At 39.4% G+C, this 23,453-nt stretch overlaps 1 protein-coding gene across 13 annotated transcripts in view; it reads left to right on the forward strand.

The window, feature by feature from the left end:
• Positions 1–18,948, forward strand: part of MPPED1 (metallophosphoesterase domain containing 1) — an 83,448-nt gene extending 64,500 nt beyond the window's left edge. For 12 of the 13 annotated variants that reach the window (XM_090043763.1, XM_090043761.1, XM_090043754.1 and 9 more), the window contains 3 exons: positions 8,229–8,344; positions 12,894–13,007; positions 18,317–18,948. In XM_090043763.1, coding sequence (XP_089899889.1) covers positions 8,229–8,344; positions 12,894–13,007; positions 18,317–18,435 — 349 coding nt within the window. In that variant the 3' untranslated portion in view covers positions 18,436–18,948. Of the gene's footprint in view, positions 1–8,228; positions 8,345–12,893; positions 13,008–15,690; positions 15,832–18,316 lie in introns of all 13 variants that reach the window. The other variant, XR_016441893.1, reaches the window with a different exon arrangement.
• The last annotated feature ends 4,505 nt before the right edge of the window (positions 18,949–23,453 follow it).

The raw sequence follows: 23,453 nt of genomic DNA on the forward strand, positions 1-23,453 counted from the left end.
GATTTATGTGGCATCTCCCATATATCCCTAAATAGTATGGTCTTTTTCATCTAAAATAATCTGTGCAATGGCTGGACTGTGGAATTTTCTCAAGAGCCTTGTGCATTGCAGACACAGACACTGCTCTGTATTTAAGGAAATATTCCCTCTCTATATATATGGGTGATGTTCTGCTCTGTGCAGAGTGCCAGTACAAGACATATGAATGGCTTAGGTAGGATGAATTTCATCTCAGTAAATGTTCCATGGAAGCCCTTAAGAATGAGGTCAAAGAACTATGGATAATCCTATGCCATAAAACATCCATATATGGGAAAAGCCATTTCTTCTCCAGATGACTGTTTGTTTGACAGTGAAGAGAAACTTCACAGGGGTCCATGTGTGGATGAATCTTCACCTTCAGATTGACTTTCAGTTTATTTCTTTTTTTATGTAACTTGTCCAGTGGACTGAGACTGTGTGAGAATAGTACCAGTCAATCCCCAGGGATCTTGCTCCTGTTTTTACTGTGTCACCTATCAGCATGTGAAAGAGTGATTGAATATGAACTAAACTGCTTTACAATGTGTAATCTGGTGGATCTAAGTTTACTGTTAACTTTTATATTGAGGGTAACAGTATTAAGATAAGAAACTGGGGGATTAATTATTAAAAATTCAGGAGCTACACTGCTTGGACTCAATGACGTCCACTAGACCATGCCAAATTGAACACTGAATTTCTCGGCTTTCCTGAGCTATTATTTTAGTTCAGCTTTAAAGTTAGGTGATTTTTTTTCTTTCTGTTGGCTGGGAGATTATCATTTGGCTCCAAGCAGAATGAAAGAATCTACTTCCATTTGGTCCTGGCTTGTTTTAAATTCAGCATTTCATAATTTTTCTCTTCACCTGTTATCTTCCTTTTCTTCTTCTGGTGATCAAATAGATTTCATTTTATTTTCCATTGTTTTATAACAGATTAATGTTTAGAAATGATCAATTCATATTAGTCACAGCTCTGTCTGTCTTATTTCCAGTCAGAGATGAATGAAACCCTTGACTAAACAAAGGGTGAATGATTTCATGTGTAACTGAAAATGGAAAAAATAATTACTGACAAAAGGACCTATTCTGCATTCCATAGTCTTTTTCTGCTGAAAACAGAATTTAGTTTCACTTAAACTTGCAAGTGACACACCTGGTTACAGAGCAGAAATTTCAAAATCAGTGGAGAAAAGATACTTTTGTGGTTAAACTCAGGGGATCTAAATTAAATAAACTGCTTTGTAACTGACTTGCTCTATGACATCAAGCAAGTCACTTAATAGTTTGTACCATGGTTCCTTCTCTGCTAAGCTTTTGGATTCTGGGATAGCTTGTGGCAAAGTCCTATAGGCCAATCAGACTTTGTGTGAAAAAAGCATTTATTATTTGAAAAGTCCTGTTTTTTAATGTCATTCAGTATTCTGTTTTGGAATTATGAGTGACAGTAACTAAAGGTATCTACCCTCTTTTGTGCAGTGAATTATTCTGCATGACTTTATTATGTCTCCTTAGTACATCTGTTAACGAATGTAAACAAACCTATTCTTTGTAGTTTTTCTTATGGGGAAGTTTTCCATGCCTGTAATCCTTCTCATCACCAACATCTGAGCCACGCCTGTATCTTTTCCTTAAACCCCATTCAAGTTTGTGAAATATAAGAAAATGACTGCTATAGAAACCAATAAACAAATGCTTTTCTGTCAATGATCCTTAACCCAAAAGAATAGATAGCTTGTTTAACGTTCATTCACTTTCAGGACAAATGTGAAAAGATAAGTGGTATCTCAAGAGAATATTTTGGATTTCCTTTTACACATGCATGTGGAACAACCAAAAACCAAAAGATGGGAGATTCTGAATCCCTTTTCAGCCTTCCCTGGGAAGAGAATAAAAAGTGGAATCGGACAAGAGCAACAGAACTCATACCTAAGCTTGAGAGACTTATTTGCCAAGAAGAGAGTAAAGAGCTAGACAGAGATGGCTAAAATACAACTAATGTAAATGTGGAGAGTGCTAGAACGCATCTAAAGGCTATGCATGCCAGGCAAGCAAGAAAAATATTTGGTGATGTTCATGGGGAAGTTGGGGGTAAATATGGAGTAACAAGAGAAAACTAAGAAATGGAAAATTTAGGCTAACTAACAGGCAAGATTTCCATACTGCAAGATGTACTGGGCTAGAAATATTCTCTTGAGCCCCTTGGACATAGAAATGGAACCTGATTGAGTTCCTGTATGAACACTGGCTAATACCAATTTATCTTCTTTAAGCCCCACGTCTCTATTTGAATTATAGAAAAATGGCAATATTATGCAGGTGATCACTCTAATTTACGCTTGATTATGATCCTTTTAACTACCCAGAGAAAATAGAGCATTTGTTTGCTTGAAAGAGAGACAAAAAATGCCTTTCAATCAGAGAATCAGAAGGGAAACTTTGCATAAGTGGTTAGACGTGATGACCTGGGCATTATTTTCATGGTGCTTCTGTTTCTAGTGAGGCGAACTCAGACTATTTATTACTCATTCATTTTTTTAATAGTATTCTACAGTCATAGAAAAAAGCAATATTACCAATATAGCTCTGCAGACATTAGGCCAGGTCCCACAACTCTTATACAGAGGGGTAGTCCCTTTGAAGTCCATATGAGTCATTAAGTAATAGCATCAGGATTTTACAGTGGTATAAAATGTGAAGTTCTTACAGTGTGCCAGGGTTCCAGAAGTTAAGGGATAATGCGCTCATGAGAAAGCTGACAACTTGCATTTTTACATGACCTGGAATGATCACTGTGATTTATGTTTAGCTACTAAGCATGTAGAGAGGTAGGAATGGGTCCTTTAAGTTAAGCAACTATATTAAATTAAAAATAACAAAGAATCACATTTCACCCATTCAGAGCTTATCACAGAAGATTGCATGCATGTTGTTTGGTTTCCCTGATCTGGTTCCCTTTTTGTCTTTTCTTTATCTATTGGTACATCTGCTAAGCAATTTGAGATGTATGTCAGGGTGTGAACATGAACCCTCAATTTTCACAGAAATTATAGGTCAGATCTATATCATGTATCACAGTGCTAGTACAGTAAATTACATGTCAAACTAAATTCTACTCTATTTAAATGACAAAAGAATAGAAAACTTGGATTGCACTCTTCCTATTTCTAATAGTGACTGGATAAAAGCAATAGTGGTAAATAATAAAGTCAATAATATGTTTGACCACTTTTTAATGCCACTGTTGTTGTAACAGAAATACACACTTCAAAGAAAACTAAAGTGCTAATGATCACTAAGAAGGTCATTTATAGGAGGGTAAATTGGTTCAATTAGAATTTATTAGAATGTTACTATAGAAATACAGAAAGATGTTAAAGGGTTAACGTGTGAGAGATTACATTGTAGTCAGTGTTCTGTTAAAGTTTGAATTAATTTTTCCCATGGGTTTTTCACATTCTAATTTTCAACTAAATGAGACATCTGTTTCAGAAAAGGAAAATTTGCTATGGTTGTCATAGCAACTATCATTCTGTAAGAAAATTATTCCAATGGTTACTTTAGAACAGAAAGAAAGAAATTCAGTGCATAAAGCAGCATCTGATTCCTAGCACAAATTCTGATAATTCAGCCTTTTTTGGATGTAAGATTATTTGGCATGTCAAACTTGTTCATATATTTTTAACATAAGGTTAATTGTTCTGTAAACAGATTCACTTGCAGTATATTTTTCTCCCTAGAGCCTTAAATGTAGTCAATTGTTTTTCTATCATAATAATAATAATAGCATTGAATTTCAATTGGATTTGAGAGGCACACACTCTTCATTCCAAAAAGGCAACACCTAAGTCAAAATACATGGATAATCATAGACACTTAATGACCTATATATTTAATTTTGAGATGCATCTTTTTTGCACCTTTTCATTTTTTAGGATTAAGAGATTTTTCTCTCTAAACATAGTATTTATTTTACATTTTGTAATGTGAACTAATTTGTAAAGAGATTATACTTTGGCTGAGCAAAGGGGTTCCAGAAGCTCAGTGCCAGGTGTTAAATCTGTAACTTTCCTTTCTAGTTCTGTGATGGATGGAAATAGTAGAAGTTGTTTTTGCATGATTTCCAGGTTGCAGAATTGCTAGTATGTATTGGGGGGATGTTTTTTCCTGTACAGAAAACTTTGATGGCTCTTTTGCAATAAAATTTCTCAAGAAGGAACTTGAAGATTTATAAAATTCCTCGGTGTTTGTAAAAATGTTTTTACTTTTGTGTGTGTTGGGCATTGAAGTGTATGATTTAAAAAATAATAATAATATACAAAAACTAACATTATACATTGAATCAGTTCTCTAGCTTTAGATTTTAACCAGAACCATTCCAGACATTTCTGTCATTCTTCAGATTGTCACAAAAGACTGCATAATGGGAAATCATAAAAGTTCTAACATTTCCTGTTCACAAAAGAACAGCTCCAGCATGCATAACTCACCAAACCTTAACACAAGTGGGTATGCACTGCAGTTACAAAGGGAGAGAGGGAAGGAGGAAAGTGTTCCTTGTCTTAATAGGCAGATCATGCCTATTCACAAAGTGAAACACATTTGCAAGTGTATGTATACATTGGTCCTAGTAGAGGCAAGTATCGATTTCCCCTCCCACCCCCAGCTGTAGGTATGATTTATAACCCAATGGATTTTAGCAAGATTAAATAGCCTTCTGTCAAGTTCTTTGACAGTCAGAGTTATTTCTTGTTTTATCTTGTATCTTTAAAATAACTATCATTTCTATATTGATTTTGATCTTTTTCTTTTTGACAAATACTGATCTCTTTCACTTATATTTGTTTCTCAAAGAACTGAGCAGCTGTGTTCCACTTTTCTGCCTGGTTTTAGGACCATGATCAAGGGAGAGGAGCTAGGGAACATAGGGAAAGAGGAGCTAATCTCATGCCCATTACAATCAGTGGAAAGAGTCCTATCGACTCCCAAAGGATTAGTTAGAGCCAAGAATAGAGTGGACGGAAACATATCAATTTGCCACAAATTGAAAGCCAAACTGCAATTTGTCACATTTGTATTTTTTTCATATTTCTTTGTGCCCATGTTCTTGCAAGTGAAAAGGTACTTGTGAAAAACTGGTTTGGGCCTGTAACTGAATGAAGTGGTGACAAAAACAAATTTAGCAGTCTTCTTAACATTTCATTTGCAGGGTTAAACAAAGGAGGGTGGCTACATTCACATTTTAGACTTCGGACTTTTGGGTTTTTTTTAGAGCTTCAGGCCAAACTTCTATAAACTGTCAGTGGCATTTATAATGACCTCCGTTATCATAATATCTAAGCATCTCACAATCTTTCAGGTGTTTATCTTCACGGAGCCCTCTTGAGGTACAGAATTATTTTTATTCCCATTTTAATAGGTCATGAATCAAGGCACTGAAAAACTAATAGGATACTTACTATTTCACCTAGTGGATACCCAACTGCAGCTTGCCACCAACTCAGTTACATGACTGAAGTGTAGAAGTGGTTCTCTTAACTCCTCCCCCCACCTCCCCACCCCCAGGGTGCATATAAGTACCAGCAATAGGATCATCCTCCAGAGACATATAGATATCTAATATTCTGATAATGGAGGCACTTGCATGTCCAGTGGACATAATAGAATTGCTTCTATACTTAGGGCAGGTAACACTGTCACATGCTACACTTTGGTCATTTAGGATGTGAAATTAGAATTCTGCTGTAAGCACTAAGGACACATTGGAAGTCTGTGGAAGGGCAGAGGATTTGACTTGGGGCTTAAAGTAGGTAAGAATCCCCCCTCCCTTCCCTTCTGTGCTCAGAAAAATGTCCTTCCCTCACCTGTGCCTGCTGCTACTGCTTTCCCCACTGTCCAGGCAGTGGGGGAAGATTCAGAGACTCCTGACTGCTCCAGCTGGGATGTGCCAGGGCTGAACTCAGCTGGGAAAGCAGCAGTACCAGCAGTGCCTCCCTGTACCTGTTCTCAGAGGGGCAAACAGGGTGGGGAATCCCACACACCCACCCATGGCCATTGCCATTCTTACTGTACTGGTTGAGCCCAGCCTCCACGCACACTAGCTGGAGCAGGAAGGAGCAGTTCTGAATCTTCCCGTCCCTCTAGGACAGCAGGAAAACAGCAGTGATGAGCAAGGGTGGGGGGGGAGGGGATGTGACTAAGCATGGGGGGAAGGAAGATTCTTGCCTGCTTTGGGGATTGCAAAAAGTCCCTGGGAGCTCCTTCACCATGGTCTGCCCACAGGAGCAGATGGGGAGTGCAGGGCTGCTGCTTCTGCACCCTTCCCACTTTGCCATATCTTGGATTCACCAGTGGTTGAGATAGACTTAGACAAGTTTTCAAATGCAATGAAGAAGAAGGCATTGCATTTCATAGCTTGTCTAAGTCTATCCCTAGCATGTAGTTGGTCCAATAAAGGACATCACCCACAACAATCTTTGCCTCTAGTAGTGGGAGGATAAGAAACCATAGGCCTCAAAGACGCATGCTCCTCATAGGGAGAGCTTGTGGTGAAATAGATTTCACCATAAAGTTCTGATTTGAAATTCACCGTTTATGTTTGATTCTCCCTTCAGAAAGAGGCCTTGGCAGGTTTTTTTTTTTACCTGAACTGGTTATCCAACTAATCCTTTTCCATGTCAGCAAATCTCATGATGAGTCCCTGCTCTTGTTAACCTTAATCTTGCTCTCACCTTTACGCTTCCAAATGGGAATGGACTGAGCCAAAAGTGATTTATTCCCATTTCCAACACCAGCAGTAATAATCTCCATTTAGATTTCCATTCAGAAACCTGTAAGTGAGCCATGGGAACATGTTGTGGATAACTTTGAGAAGGGCTTATAGCCCTCTTCAGTCGTTTAGATTTAGAGAAACTGGGCTTCTGTGGTCTCTGGAAGGAAGGAAAACAGTTCTAAGAAGCTCTTCCTGCCTGAGATATGGTTCTGAGACTAAAGTTTGCCTTCCCCTGCAAGATAGCCTTTGCTTCTTAATTTTTTAATATGTAATGTGCTTTCAGTTTATTTTTAATATACACATCTAACAGCATTCGAAAAGCAAACATCAAAAATGCAACCTTACGAAGATTGCAGACACGTTAATTTCTAAAATGCTAGTCAAGCATCAGGAAGGGAAGGGGATAAATGAAAGCTTCACAGGAATAATGTTCTTTTGTCTTTGCCATGTATGATGCAAAGAGTAGTTCAGAGAATTTATTTAAAAGAAATCTCACTTTTTTGATGCAGCCAGGGAGTGTAAAGCTTTCTTCAACAAAGTAACATCTCAAAGGGAACACTGGTTGATGTGTATGTATTTATAAACACCAAGGATGCAATTATCATAAACCTTATTAAATCACAGCAGCCCATTTACTGTTATCCATATATGGATATGGCCAGAATACCAGTCAATCCAATTCCCCCCACCTCCCAAATAAGATGAACCCCTGCCCCAAAAAACTGAAGCCAAACGTTCATTTTATAACTTAGAACATCACCGTAATTTTCCACTGTGATATCATTACCATGAAATACAGCTTTTTACTCGATTGGATTGTAATATACAAATGAATTATATTCTTCCTGGCTGTGCTATAGTCCCACCATTCAACAATGTGCTGTTCCATAAATAACAAAAATGTTTAAGAATATCTAAAATCTCATCTCATAACAGATCTTGAATATGTAAAGTCTTATTTAAAAAGCAATTACCATAATGGAGAACTGAATAAAATCGTACACATTTAATTTAATGCACATTTTTGCTCTGATGTGATGCTTCCAATATTAAACAATATAAAACAGGATCTGTACGTGTGCTGGCCTATACCAGGTCAGATCCGAGTGGGACTACACTAGTGATATTTATGTACATGCATCTAGTTTCATGTACAGATATGGTACTCAAGCTCCTGTAGTAGCAACCTGTCAATCTAATTAGAGGAATCCAGCAATTATTTCACTATATGCTGCCTATTTAAGCCAATAAGAAGCTTGTTGATTTTCCACACACATTAAATTATGATGACTGTGTGTAGAGATGGTTTCATTGTACGTAGAGGAAAGAAACTTGTGTCTTCAAATTCCATAGTAGTAGAGAATCAATCTCCATTTTTAATTAAATAACCAATACATATGAGTAGCACTGAAGACATTCTCCTCCTCTTTTGGCAGGCAACCTTGGTTTTATGGCTGGGGCTTTAATCTTCCACGAGGCCAAGCACTATTAGAGAAATGGAACCTTATTCCAGATGGAATAGATATTCTTATAACACATGGACCACCTCTTGGTAAGAAAACATTAGCACTTTTAACTACATATTTCAGATAATGATACAGTAACTGTGTGCTATCCACAGATGTCAAATGCAAAACTGCCAGTGGGGCAGGGTTTCTCATTTCACTTTTTGCTATCACTAATACAGAAGCTGTGATATAGAATCCTAGGGTTGGAAGGGCCTTAAGGGGTCATCTAGTTCAGTGCTCTCTTTATAATTTACTAACTTGATTTCTATTCTTAGTCTCACTGATTGCTAGATGTTTGTACTTCCACATTATAGACCAACTCTTTCCTGCCACATCTTGATCTAATTTTTATTATCGGTCGGGAGGTGTTATCAACAATACGACTAGATTTGTATCTGTGTGACACCCTCTATTCTAGCTCCCTCAGGCAACGCCCAAGACTTAATCATCAACAGAATCCCAATTTGTATATTTATTATTAACTTTTCTTTTTATTTATCATCTTTATTTGAAAGACTGATGAGCATCTGCAGCTCCCTTCTTCTCACAGTTTCTATTTGTGTACCTTTATTCATCCGAGTGATCAATACATCATCCTACTTCTTCAGGGACTCCAGACTCTCTCATCTGGACATGTCCTCTCTCTTGGGCAGAACCATCTGCTGGGACTTCTCCGTCTTGGACTCCTTCTTCTGGACCCATGCTCTGTTCTCTCTCTCTCTTTGCATGCTGCTCCTTTTCTTCCATTCCCTAGACTTTATTTATAGCTAGTCCCTCTTCACAGCTATCCACAGATGTCAAAAGCAAAGCTGCCAGTGATTTCAGTGGGGCAGGGTTTCTCATTTCACTATTTGCAATCACTACGACAGAAGTTGTGATATAGAATCCTAGGGTTGGAAGGGCCTTAAGGGGTCATCTAATTCAGTGCCCTGTACAAATGCAGGATACTCTGATCTTAACTATCCAAGACAGATGCTTCTTTAGGCTATTCCCAAAAACTTCCAATGAAGAAGATTCCTTAATGTCCCTTGGGAGGAGTAAAATAGTTTATCTTAAGGTATGTGATAAAGAAACGATGACTGATTTACCTATGTCTTACTTCAGTTTCACACAAAGGTCAGTTGGAGGGATGAAATGATGAATTAGGCCCACTATGCCTTTGCAGTTAGAGGTCTGATTCTACATGTCTTGTGCATCCAAAGGTTTAACTGAAATAAATCAGCTCCTCATCTCCTTTCTAGGCTCTAAGTATGACTCCTCTTATTTTTTTCTTTTCTATTCTTTTGTTTATGGGTTTTGTTCCCCTCCACCATATATCCAGGGCTGAACACTTTCTCTTTCAACATGTGTCACCTCTTCCTCTTCACACACACACAGCTACAGTCATGCTATCCATTCTTTGGAGAGGTCTGATGACTTACCTATCAGTGATACAGTACAATTGCCTGGACAGACCATCAAGAAACAGTTCCACTTTCTTTTTTTGCTTAAGTATAGAAATATGAATGACAGCAAACATACTGGAATATGGGTGTAGCTATTATAAGTTAGAATGATATGATTTTAGAATATTTGAAATATTTTTGAATGCCACATTTCCATGTGATGGACCATGAAGTAAATCCATGCTGTGTCAGTTCCACAGAATGTCCCTGTATCCAGTGCTCATCATTCAATTGTCAACATATATCTGCATATTTGCTGTCTTTTTTTATCATCATCCATCCTCCAGAGATTTTAGAAATTTTGCTAAATTTCTTTTTCTGTTTCCCCCCCTATATTGATGTATATATAGACAGCTTATATTTAGTACTGAATACATTGCAACTTTTTATGATCTGGATTGTAATATTCATGTACTTGAAATGTTACTCACCTTATACAGATTCTTTAGAAGACACCACAAAGGAAATGGGGTGTCTTTTTACTCTCTTGCCTGGCTTTGTGTGAGGCCATACTGTAACGGAAGAAAGAAGTGGGGAGATGTTGGGAACAAATTCACCTTTTGTGGTGTTTTTTCTTGCATGGTTGTCCAAATTCTGCCATCCATTTTTTTCTTATACCCCCCACTTTGCTTCAGCCAAGCAAACAAATCAGACTACTCCACTGGTGTTATGTAATCAACCAAATTTAAAACTGCCAAAGTGGTCTAGGAGAACAAATCCCTTTTCATGGAATTTGTGCTCCCATCTCATGTGCTTCTGAAAAGTCCTATGGTAAGAGTCATTCTTTCTCTTCATTATTTGTATTGTGAAAGGGCCAGCAGCTTCAGTCTAGGATTGGCTAGGCATTGTGCCAGCTCCTGCTGGTGGGAGGGGAGGAGGGAAGGAGATTCCCACTGCCCTCCGCTGCCCTGTGCTGCGTGGGGAGGAGTCTCTGTCATGAGCCTTCAGAAGCCCTGTGGCTTCTGCAGTAGCTGGTGAGTGTGGGCCTTTTTTTTTAAAAAGCACCAGGACACTGGGGCTGGGTGGGGCAGCCATTTATTTATAGCTAGTCCCTCTTCACAGCTATCCACAGATGTCAAAAGCAAAGCTGCCAGTGGGAGACTGGGAGAGCGGGCGGGGGTCAGGGAGTGCTCAGAGGGTCTGGGGAGCAGATGGGATGGGGCCTGGCACGGGTCCCCCCATGGTCTCCTGCCCCCTTCTCCAGCCTCCCCCCCCCCCCCCCCCCCCCCCCCCCCCCCCCCCCCGGCCTCCTACTTACCAGCACAAAGCCCGGGTCCAGCTCTCTACAGCGGCAAGTAGGGACTGGCTTCAGATTGATTCAGACCTTTTTATTGGTCTCCCAATTTGATTCAGATTCGGAGATATGGCCACCAAATTGGGCTGAATCTCCTCTGAATTGAATCAGCAGCTGAAGCTTCACATCGTCCTAGTAATTCAGGGACTGCTTACAATTTTCGGTAGTCATTGTACACAGGCATCCTGTTAATGAGGATATACCATATATTCATAGTTTGTTTTATCAACTAGTATAAAAGAATAATATGATAATATGGTTATAGTGTACTGTGCTTGTTTCTACAATAACATATTTCTTATTTTTCTTTTGTGTTTATGTTCGTTCCTTTTCTTTTCTTTTCTTGTTTTAAAAGTTTCTTTGCCTGATCTGCAAAGAATTAATTTTATTTCTCTTCAAAAGTTCTCTTTTCTCTTTTTCCTTTTTTTTTTGGTTAAAAAAATTAATTTCACCTTTAAGTCTGTATCTGTTGTCTGCTTGATTGTCTGTGACAAAGATTTATACTTTCTTGACAGTTGCAGAAACCTGTTTCACATAACCAAACATTAAAAAAACCTAAGACGAACTCTAATTGTTAGCTAGGGATAATCAATTATTCTCAGTTTGTGTAGTCAGGTGTATATAATAAGCTGCAAACATATGGGAAGGCTTCAGAAGGGTGATAAAGCATGTAAACAAAAACATGTTCAACATAAATAATGCTTAATTTAATGGAGAAGTTAATTTCATGGATTTTTGTTTGTAAAGTTTTTGAAGTGGAAATCCTTTTGCCTTTATGTGCACCACAGACGTTTTGACAATTAACTGTTTCAAATCACTGAAATGACAAAAGCCTAGGGTATAAAGTCTTCACTGTGAAAAAGAGGATAAACTGGATTCTGCAAGATATAAGTTCTGAAATCCCTTTGATGTCTTAAATAAGTGTTTTTGTTAGTACATACCAGGCATTTTAAACTGCCTTGGAGGGAAAAAAGTGACCTGCAGAATCAGTTCCCAGAGTTCAGCAGTGATCATCTATGTCTCGAATTAAATTGTATTTAGATGGTCTGCTGAAAATGCTGGGGAGTCTGTTTTCAAAAGCGCCTAAGTGACTTAGGAGCCGAAACCACATTTTCAAAAGTATTTAAGTTATTTTGGAACCCAAGTCCCATTTTCAAAACTGACTTTCAAAGAGAATTGAGCCCCTCAGCACCAAGGCATTTTGAAAAAAAATAGTTTCAGTTTTGTGTGTCACATAGGCACTTTTGAAAATTTTACTATTAGTCATTAAATATACTGAGCCCAGGTTTGGTTTTGTTTCTTCCAAGATACCTAAATGCAAAAATACGCATGTTTTAATTGCCTTAAGTTCATATATGCCCATTTTCTATGCAGTTCAGACTTCCTGCACAGTGGTTACTATACATTTAATTTAGTACTTGTATAATCAAGTACTAAATAAATGTGCAGTAACCAGAGTTACTGTGCAGTAGCTCCAGCGGATGTCTTTTAAATAAAGCTACTGCTCTGTTAGCATCTCGTGTAGATGTGCCTGTTGTTAGCATTCCGGTGTCATTAAGTTAATGATTTAACTTCAATCTAGCAATTTTCATCTGGCTTTTGTGCCATCATTTGAAACACAGGTACTCTTGTATGTACTACTGTTATCTCAGCAAGGTTGACAACCCAAAGCATTTTTTTACTGGCAATCTGCAAACATTCACTGTTAATAGACTAGTTTATGGCTATTTATCAGAAATTTAGAGATACCTAACATCCAGATATTACTTGGAATATTCCATTCATAAAGATATGCCTGTAATTTATTTCTTTTCTCCTGTTTTAACGCCCTGTTGTTCATCTTTTTCTTCAAAGGTTTTCTAGATTGGGTTCCTAAGAAGATGCAAAGAGTAGGATGTGTTGAGCTGCTGAACACAGTCCAGAGACGAATACAGCCCAGGCTTCATGTTTTTGGACATATCCATGAAGGTCAGTGTGATTGTTTCTGTGTATTTTTTAAAACTAGCTACACGCAAGTTACTTCATTATTTGGACAGTATTTTCAAAAGTTGGTGTTTGGCAACTAGATGCCTGGACACATCTGAAAGTCAGGCCACTTGCTTAGCTACAGAAATGCTGATGGAAGTTTCCAGCTTGTACCCATGTTTGAATAGGGGTCTCAACTTCTTTCAATTTCCTCATCTGAAAAATGGAGAGAATACCTACCTCGATAGGAACTGTTGATGCATTTGTTTTAAAACAAGACACAAGTCTAATATTTAAAGCACGTGACTACAAGTCCGAGTTAACAGATTTTGCTTTTGGCTTTTTACTGAGCCACTGTGAGCTAGAAAAATGGTATAAGCTCTCTGTGCCTCAATTTCCCTGTTTGTAAAACAGGTATAATCCTTAGTAAAGGAATTCTGAGACTTAATTATGAAGATCCTGAGAGAGACCCTCTGTAGAAGTATAAAGTTAAAATGAGGATTCATAACAGTTTAGAGATACCTAACATTGTTGGGCAAAGCGCACACAGTCCTTTCATCTCCTCACTGGCTCGTAGGAGTTCCAGATTCCCAGCATCCTGAGGGGTGTCATTCTCCCACCAGATGTCTCAGAATATTAGGGAGTCATTACTAGCTTGGGTGAGAATAAGTTGAGGAGTACTATAAGTTAAATTTTCAGTAGGCAGGTCACCAAGCATGTCCTCTCAGCTATTTGGTTTCTAACTAAACAAAATTAATTAATTTCTTCATAGAATTCATAGACATCAGGGCTGGAAGGGACCTCAGAAGATCGAGTCCAGCTCCCTGCCCAAGGGGCAGGAAATTAGTTGGGGTCATAAGATCCCAGCAAGATAAGCATCCAAATTTCTCCTGAAGGCATTCAATGTAGGTGCTTGAACCACCTCTGATGGCAGGCTATTTCAGACCTTGGGGGCTTGGACAGTGAAGAAATTTTTCCTTATGTCCAGCTTGAAATGGTCTTGCAGAAGTTTATAACTGTTTGACCTTGTCATCTCTTGGGGTGCTCTGGTGAACAATCCGCCCCCCAGATCCTGATGTACACCCCTAATAAACTCATAGGTGACTATCAGATCGCACCCGAGCCTGTGGTTTTCCAGGCTAAAGAGTCCCATAGCTCTCAGCCTGTCTTCGTAAGGTCTGTTTTCCTGACCTCTGATCAGCACGTAGCTCTTCTCTGGACTCTCTCAAGCTTCTTCACATCCTTTTTGAATTGTGGAGCCCAAAACTGGATGCAGTACTCCAGCTGCGGCTTCACCAAGGTACAATGGGAGAATGACATCCTGGGACTTGCTTGAGAAGCATCTATGGATGCAAGCCAGCGTTTTGCTCGCTTTACTAGCCTCAGCATCACATTGAAGGCTCATATGCATCTTGTGGTCAATCATGACCCCAAGTCCCTTTCATCTGTAGTGCTAGCCAGCATAGCACTGCCGAGCCTATAAGGATGCAGGTTTTTCCTCCCAAGCTGGAGAACCTTGCATTTTTCAGTGTTAAACACCATCAGGTTCTTGTTCACCCATTTGCTGAGCCTGTCCAGGTCAGCCTGGGCCTCCTGTCTTCTGGTATGGATGCTTTACCCCAGAGTTTGGTATCATCAGCGAACTTGGGCAGTCCGCTTCTGACTCCAGTGTCCACATCATTACTGAAGATGTTGAACAATATAGGTCCAAGGACAGAGCTTTGGGGGACCCCACTGGTCACAAGGCACCATGATGATTGACTTCTGTCAACCACCACTCTCTGGGTCCGACCATGGAGCTAATTCCCCAGCCAGTGGATCGTGGTGGACCCGAGGCCGCAGTTTGCCAGTTTTGCCAAGAGGTAGTTATGGGATACCAGATTAAAGGCTTTTTTGAAGTCAAGATATATGACATCAATCTCCTCTCGCTTGTCCAGGGGATAGGTCACGTGGTGGTAAAAGGAAATAAGATCGGTCAAGCAAGACCTACCCGCAACAAACCCATGGTGGCTATCCCTCAGGATATTGCCATCAGCCAATCCATTAAGAATGGCCTCTTTAATAATCTTTTTTGAGACCTAGAGGTCAGGCTGATGGGCCTGTAGTTTGCCGGATCCACTTTCCTCTCTTTCTTAAAGATAGGCACCACATTGGCCTTCTTCCAATCTTCAGGCACTTCACCAGATTGCCAGGAGCTCTTTAAGATCCTTGCCAGGGACTGGGCTATGATGCTACCCAGCTCCTTGAGTACCCTGGGGTGTAGATTGTCAGGGCCAGCTGACGTGAAGGTATCCAGCTTCTTAAGGTGTTCCTTCACAAGGTCAGCATTGATGGAGGGCAGGGACTCTCCCTCACTTGGGCCTCCCTGTCCCATAATGGGCAGGGGCGTCCCGTGGGACTGATGAAAGACCGACGCATTTAATAGGTTGGCTTTTTCCTAGATGTCGGTTGTCAGTTGTCCCATCTGGTTTAGCAAGGGTCCAACATTGCCCTTGCTTTTCCTCCGACTCCCCACTTATTGAAAAACAGACTTTTTATTGTCCTTGATACTTGTAGCTAGTTGGAGTTTTGTCGCAGCCTTGGCTTTCCTGGTTTGCTCCCTGTGGGTCCGGACCAGTGCGGAATATTCCTCATTGGTGGTGGATCCCGGCCTCCATCCTTTGTAGGCCTTTCTTTTTATCTGCAGGAGGTCCACTAGTTGATCGTACAGATCTTTAAGTAGTTCTACTGTTACACTCAGTGAAGTCAGCGGGAATAGGAGCACATCTGCAGTCAAAGAGGAAGAGAAATAATGCACCATACAGCATAGTATTGTGTCCTGCAAAAGGTATGTGTGGAATGACAGCAAAGTTTAAGCAGTCCTGACACAACCATAAAAAGAACCAAGTTGTTTACTTTAAAATGTATCCATCAGCGCTGAGTAGAAAAATTTATTATCAGCTGCTTACTGATGCACTGTTGATTTACTAGCAGCAAAAGGTTCTCCACAGTAACGTGGCTGCCAGTTTTCCTCCTCAGGGAACTCCCCCAGCTTTCACCAACCTAGAACAGAAGGACTTCAAAACTTCAAGAATTGTCACCAAGATTTCTTTTATTTTAGAAACAAAAGACTTCTAGCCAGAACTTCGTGTCAATTCTCACTTAGAAAAATTTGCAATGTCTCTAAACTCGGTAGAGTGATTATCACTATAAAACTGATAGGAGAGGATGTTCAGCCCCATGAAGATGAGTATTCCATCTAGGATTTGCACAGGTAGTAAGTCCAGCAATCTCTTACACCACACACGAACTATGACTAGCTGATTTCTAAAATGCTAAAACATATGCATACAAATTGAATGCATAAACAATAACTGGGATGAAAAGTGCAGTTTTAGAAATTACTTAAAAGGCAGCAGGTGGACAGGTTGCAGATAGAATTAATTTTTAGATTGACATACTCTCTTCAAGATATTATAGACCAAGTACTCTTACATATGGTGTAAGTGAGCTGGTACAAGCACTGGTCAGGTAAACAGAGATGCATCTGCTTTTACCTGGTTTGACTTTAGCTCTGCTGGGAAAAGAGGACTTATTCTCACTGCATGGTAAATTGTTTGAACAAACAGTGCTGGTACAACAAGCATATGAGTAAGGAGACAGAGTGTTCTTCTTGTAAGCACTCATAACTTAAGGAAAACAAATAGGAAACTGTGCAGCCTGTTTTGCAGTAAGATGTTGAAACCTCCAAGAAGAATTCCCAAGTTATCATAGACAGCCTATGCAAATGAAGCTGCTCTTTGCAAAGCAAATGCATAGTATGAACAGATGATATCCTCCCCCGGCTAAACACAGCTACATCTGCAGCAGTCATTTACTCGCTGCTTCTCCATTCCATCCTCCCTGCCGCTTCTACTGCCAAAAATGCCACACCTACAGCCATATACTTGCTGTTTTCACCAGTCATCATTCTCTTACAGTTATATCGTCTAAAATTCTGCTTTTTGTTTCATCCAGTGCTCCAGTGGGGTGATGATTCAGGCATCTCCAAGATAGGGTTGGCAGGAATGGAATATTGCAGCATTATAATTAGCCATAAAAAGTGTGTTAAAACCATATAGAGAAGGAGAGAAAATTCTGAAGTTTCAAAAGCAGTGCTAACTCTGCTTAGTTAAATCTGTTTATTGGTATTTTTATGACATACTTGTTCTGTGGTAAAAAGCAAATAATTTGGGAAAAATCTCTATGATCAGGACCAGGCAGAATTTGGGGTCCAGTAGGCAAATAACTTGTGTTATTAGGTTTTGCAGGTCTTTTATAAAAAGGTTGGGGGAAAGGGTGTGGTGGGGGTGGGGAATCTGTTGCTTGTTTTTGGAGTTTAAAGGTTCTTGAACCAGTAGTATGTCAATATGTCCTGAATCCTCTGAAGTGTATTGGAGGTCAGTCAGAATCTTAGGTGCATATATGTACAGGACACCTCTAATTTATGTTAATAGAGATAATTAACCCAATCAAGATATCAATAAAGGGAGATAAAACTTTCACTGTTAGCTTCAGTGGAAGTAGAATTGAATTGAGCTCCTTTAAATAATTACTTAAAAAATTCCTATCTTCTTTAAATCAGAATTATTTTTTTCTACAGATTGAAATAAAGTATGGCAGTCTGCCTATGAAGTGTCAGCTTACAAACTTCCCCTGGGCTTGCTGTTGCCCAGCTAAGGGTTTTTTTTTCCTTTTTAATTTTTTCCTTTATTTTATTTGTAGTTTAGATATATTTTGTAGTGGGAAAATATCTTCCCAGTCCTCTAACTCTGAAAATAATTCATAGAATTTTGCTCAGCATCTCTAAAATGTTTCCTTAGGAATATTACCTGGAAACAATTAGTCCCAAAGGGTGAAAGTTTCCAGAAATCTGTATGCAGTTTCAAACACATGAAAAAAATCAGTTGTTTCAGTGCCTGAAAAAAATCAGTTGTTTCAATGCTCCCACTCCCCACCCCATTCCAAAATTGGACAGGCTATATTCTAAACGTTGCTTGTCAAACAGATATATCAAAGTTGTGCACACTGTTCAAATTTAGGGAGTTGTACTCTTTTGTGTATACGCTCTGATGTGTTCCACCTGCCTGCCTGCCAAACTAGAAAGCTACACAAATTTGCTCTGGTTATATAGGTATTGGTACTACTCTATAAGCATCACTTGAACTAGGTAGAAGAGGATTTTGCTCTGGTAAATCCTTCAGAATACAGATGCATTACTATCCAGGGACATTCACTCTTATGGTATTATATACATGATTAATAATAGTAACTAGAACTTGCTTTCTTTTTAGGTTATGGAGTAATGGCTGACGGAACTACTACCTATGTGAATGCATCAGTGTGCACTGTGAATTACCAGCCACTCAATCCACCCATAGTTATTGACTTACCTACCCCAAGGAACACATGATTAGTATAGGGATTTAATGCTGTATAAACACACTGGCAACTTTATAACGGTGACTAAGAAGCCCAGTAACTGTTCAGCAAAGAAGCACAAACTCTTCAATTTTTCTTTTAGTTCTTCTTGGAGAAATCTGTGACAAAGATGAATGGGAAACAAAAACATTTTGGTACCATTATCTGCCAAAAGCAGATCAAAGACTACCATTTCATCATTAAAATATTTGTGAACACACAGAAGTGAATGCATTCCATATATGTATCAAGTAGGAGTTTCTGTATATACCATACATTATATTGAACTTATTATTAAAAGAACAATGTCTTTTCAAAGAAATGTTTCTTTTAAAATGTTTACAGTTTAAACATGAATGTTTAGACTAGGATTTCATCATTGAAAATATTTCCCAGTGAGCACTTGGTAAAAGGAAGCACCAGTGATATTTCTGCTGAATTAATATGGCACATATAATAGTACCATATTTAGCCTGTTAATCGAAACAAGGTATTATTCCAAATCCTTCAAGTCTATCTTTTCATCCTTTTCAAGCCAGTACAGTACAAGCTGCTTCTTCACTGTACTGTAATGCAGTCTAATTAAATCTAACATTACAGATGGTAAGAGAAATGGAGTGTAGCACCAAGGTGGTCTGAACAGCTTGAACATTCTAGAAAGGAGATCAAGCTAAATGCAGAACAAGTATAGGAACTGGTATCTTGGCCCTACCTCTGAAAAGTGGTTATGTTCATATTTAAAAGTTGCTTATATCTTAATCATAGAATCCTAGAAAATTAGAGTTGGAAGGGCCCTCAGGAGATCCTACCTTAATATGGGTAGGACTAGATGGATGGGTTGAAATTAATATGGCAGGTTGTGTGTGATGGCATGTAAAATCCAAAAGAATACCCATAACATTCAGCAGCTGGTTTAAAAAAGAGCCCATTGCAACTACTGGGCTTAAAAAAATGGCAGTGGGATAATGACCTTTCATAATATTACTGCTTCGAATCTGGCCCATGCTGGAAGTGATTAAAGATCATTAGGTATTTTTGTTATTGTGAGAATGAGTTTGGCCTTTTATCTTCTAATAGTTGTTCAGTAGTAAAATGAATGGTGGTGACGCCTCTCCAGTTCATACAGCACAGGTGTTCACGTCACAAAACATATTGCAGCTATGTGCCGTCCAGTGGATGGTATGACTGTAGTAGAGGCTGAGGACCAAACAAGTCAAGGACACTGATCTATAAGGATAAAAGTTGCTTTCATTCTTTCAAATGTGAAGACTAAGGTACAAGGGCAGGACAGTGCTGTGTGGGAAAGCTGCCTTCTAATGAGCTAACAGAGGAGTTGAGTCTGTAATACTTTGTCCAGAATTTTATCTAAACTCTAGAATTCACAGTAATGTATTTCACATACAAAAACATACTAGACTTGTCTACATGTTCATTAATGTGCCATAGTTATTGCACATTTAGTTTACTAGGGCATGTGTAGACAAAGCAGGGGTCCTAAATTAAAGCGGTTGGTTTTAAAAAATTAAAACCCTCTGTTTACCTGATTAAACCCCTATGTCGTGCACACACCCTGCTGACTTACCTGCCATTCCAGCGGGGAGGGGAGGGTGAGCTGCTGGTTGCTGGAGCAGTCCCTGGGCTGCAGGTGGGGTTGGTGCTTCCCTCTGCAGAGTTGTGGCCTCCCCCCAGTTGGCAACCGCCTGCAGGCACCTAGCTCAGGTGGTGCTGGGGGGCACCGCAGGTGCAGAGGGAAGCACCAGGCTGCCACACAGCTCAGGCAGGTAGGCTCAGGGCAGGTGGGTGGGGGCAGGAAATCAAGCTCACTGCTTTTCTTGGGTGGACCAGCTTTCCTGGGCTGCTGCATAACCAAGTATTAAATGACTGCATAGTAACTGGTGTTACAGTGCAATAGTGTCCCCACACTTTTGTCTGATGCTACTGTGCAGTAGCAACAAAGTACTTGCACAGTAGCTCATTACTACATCTCAGTAGCATTGCATCATGGTTAGTACCCCCAACGCTACTGCACAGTAGTGTCTCTAGTAGATGTGCTCAGTGACCCTCAAAGTCAGAGAGAGTCTGGCAGAAGTAAGACTCCCTTTTTGTACTTCATATATACTACAGCTCTTCTTCCACCTGATGCTGGGAAGCAATTAAATTTTATTCCAATAAGTTCAGTCATGCTATTAACCCACCAATGTCAGATATGCCACAAATCTCTAATTTCAGGTGATTTGTGCGATTTGAGACATATAGTAGTTTTCTGCTCTTTGCTGAAACTAAAAGCAAACAAACAGGGGGTCTCATTGTGTAACCTTTTTTTCCATGTGAATTGTTCATATGTACGTGAAGAATCTGCCATTAAATTTGGATAGGAGTCATTTGGCAAAATCCATTTAAAAGATTGGTTCCTGAATCAGCACGGATTGAAAGTAATCATTTATTGCTGACTTCTTACCATCCTTGGAAAGAAAACCAGTCCCATGTACTTACAATAAAAGTCTTTTAGCCAGTTACGATTCAAATGCTTTGCAAAACAAGTGTGGCAGGAAATTGGCTGCATGTTAATGAAATCTGAAATGTTTACATTCACTCTTGGCACTTCAAATACTAAAATGTTAAAGTGGGGGGAGGGGCTGGGGAAGAGGACCTTTTACTAGCCTCAACAAAATTTCTAAGTCAACCATAAAATATTCTCTTAAAAATAATTTTTCCTAAGATATCTCAAAATACTGTGTATTTTTATGTGAAAATGATATGAAAGCAGCTGTTACTTTAAAAAATCATTAAAAGTACTTGAGGTATGAAAGCTTAAAGGTTACTTAATGATTTTGGCATAACTTGATAGTTGTTGTAATATTTGTCAAGCATGTTACACAAATAAAATCTTGCAAAAATGCAAGGTCTGCTTATATTCATCTCACTCATTTATGCAAACCTGAGGGCCAATTGTGTAAGGTCAGCTGGAGCTGAAAACTCCCAACATATCGTATAACTGCGTACCAGTAACTTTGCAAATAAGTCTAAGAGTGCTGGCCTAAAAAAGGAAGCACTCTAATTGCTCCACCAGTTTGAGAGAGAGTTCTTTGCTTTCTGTCAAACAAGACTGATTGGGAGCAATGGTTACAGACAGAAAGAGAAAGGCAACTGATTCAAGTAACTGCTCAGGTCCTCATATAAGGAATAACTGAGATGTTTCCATAACATATCAGGGTTCATTAAGGCAATTTAGTGTGAATAGTTATTTAGCAAAAATTACAATGAAAAATGTTGATAATTTTAGATCCCATTACTCAGTTACAAGTGAAATCCTGAGAGGAATTTTAGCCTAGATATTTAAGCATATACTAAGCAGAGCCCTCACAGAGGAAATAAAAGACATGCTCCCTCTCCTCACTGTCTTCCCCTCCTTCCCCCCCACCCCCACTTTTTTTTTCTAAATTCTGTCCTAGTATTTGTGCTGTCAATCAAGGCTTTGTGTCCCAAATCTTACCTGACTCAAATCAGTTTAAATCCAGAAGGAAAAGATTGTGCAAATCCAGTTTTGAGATTGTACATTTAGTTATTTTTAAGTCAGGAATATCTAGAACCTATGATAAGCCAATGTATGGTGCTCCTGTTGCTGGTTTTTACTGGAATTTAGCCTGCTTGCATGAGTCTCAAAGGTGTTCTGTCTTCTATCCATACTTTTACAGGGATGGGCTTTGCTGTCTGTAGGCAGACAGAATCATTCTAATATTATAAAAGCCTAGGTCTGTCTGTCCATAATGTTTTATTTGCACTCTGATTGGCTGATGGAAACAGCCAACTAGAGTGCTCCAGCTGTGGGCAAGCACCACCATGATTCTGAAGCCATGCTGAGGACCAGACAGAGGTTGGGGGAGCTCCCCCACCCCGCTCCCTGCAAGAGACAGAACAGCAACAGCATGGGGTATTAGGTGGCGGCACCCCAGCCCAGCCCCCTGCCGGTCATTCTTGACAGGCAATTGGCTAATTATACATCTAAAGCTCTTCAAGTGCAATTTTGTAGCACTTCACACTGCCTCCCAGCTAAAGTATCACTGTGAGGGACTACAGAGTTATCCAGGGTCATTTCTGATATGGTTAAGGCTGATTTGTAGCACTACAATGCTATCTGCCATCTGTCGACTCAATTTTTATAGCAACTTGAAAGTTATTTAAAGCACTATAAGCATTATATATGTCTGGGCCCAGAGTTTTTAAACTGCGAAATTAATTTAAATTCCTTTCCAAAAATGGATGGGGTCTGGGAGAAAACTTCAGTGTGTGTCAGTAGACAAGGACAAATAGGATTTGCTTTAGCTCTTGGTCCCATCATGATGAGCTGGTGTTTTAACACCTAATAGGTTGGTAGGACCAGAAGAATTTCTTGGCTGCTAGAAAAGAGTAGTCATTCAAGCAGCTGTATACTGAGAAATAAGGCTGGTATCAGAGAAATGGTAGGCCAGCAATGGGAGGGCGTGCTAGGATGGGGCTTGGAGGTGATGTAAAATATTGGCATAAAATGTAATGGGTAGGGAAGTAGATAGATTTAGCTCTGGAGGGGTGGTAAAGAAATACAGTAATGGAGCAGGCTGATGGCTGACTCCATCAAGTGCCCTTTCTCTGTCAATGGTCACTAACACTTGCCATGGAGAAAGGGGCAAACAGTCTATGAGTGGGCAATTCTGGGCAAACCTGCAAGGGGGAAAGTTCTTAAGGTTTAGGTTTTCATATGAGGGCTTTTATCTCATCTAAAATATGCATTACTGGTCCCATGCAATTCAACAGCATATTTCCTTCAGGTCAATTCCTTTACTTTTCTTGAAGCTATCACTATATCTGTGATCTTAGAAACATCATAGACCTGTGAGTTTTTCTTGTTAACTAAGCACTACTGTACATTAAAAAGAATATTTCTGTTTATCTAAATAAATGTGCAGCCAGTTAAATTAAATTTAGTAGGCAGAGCCAGGCGTGCAGCTGGAGTTTGCAGGGGGTCAAGATCAG

The sequence above is a fragment of the Crocodylus siamensis genome, chromosome 4 (assembly GCF_052110815.1).
Source record: "Crocodylus siamensis isolate JL-2025a chromosome 4, ASM5211081v1, whole genome shotgun sequence".
Taxonomy (NCBI): Eukaryota; Metazoa; Chordata; order Crocodylia; family Crocodylidae; genus Crocodylus; species Crocodylus siamensis.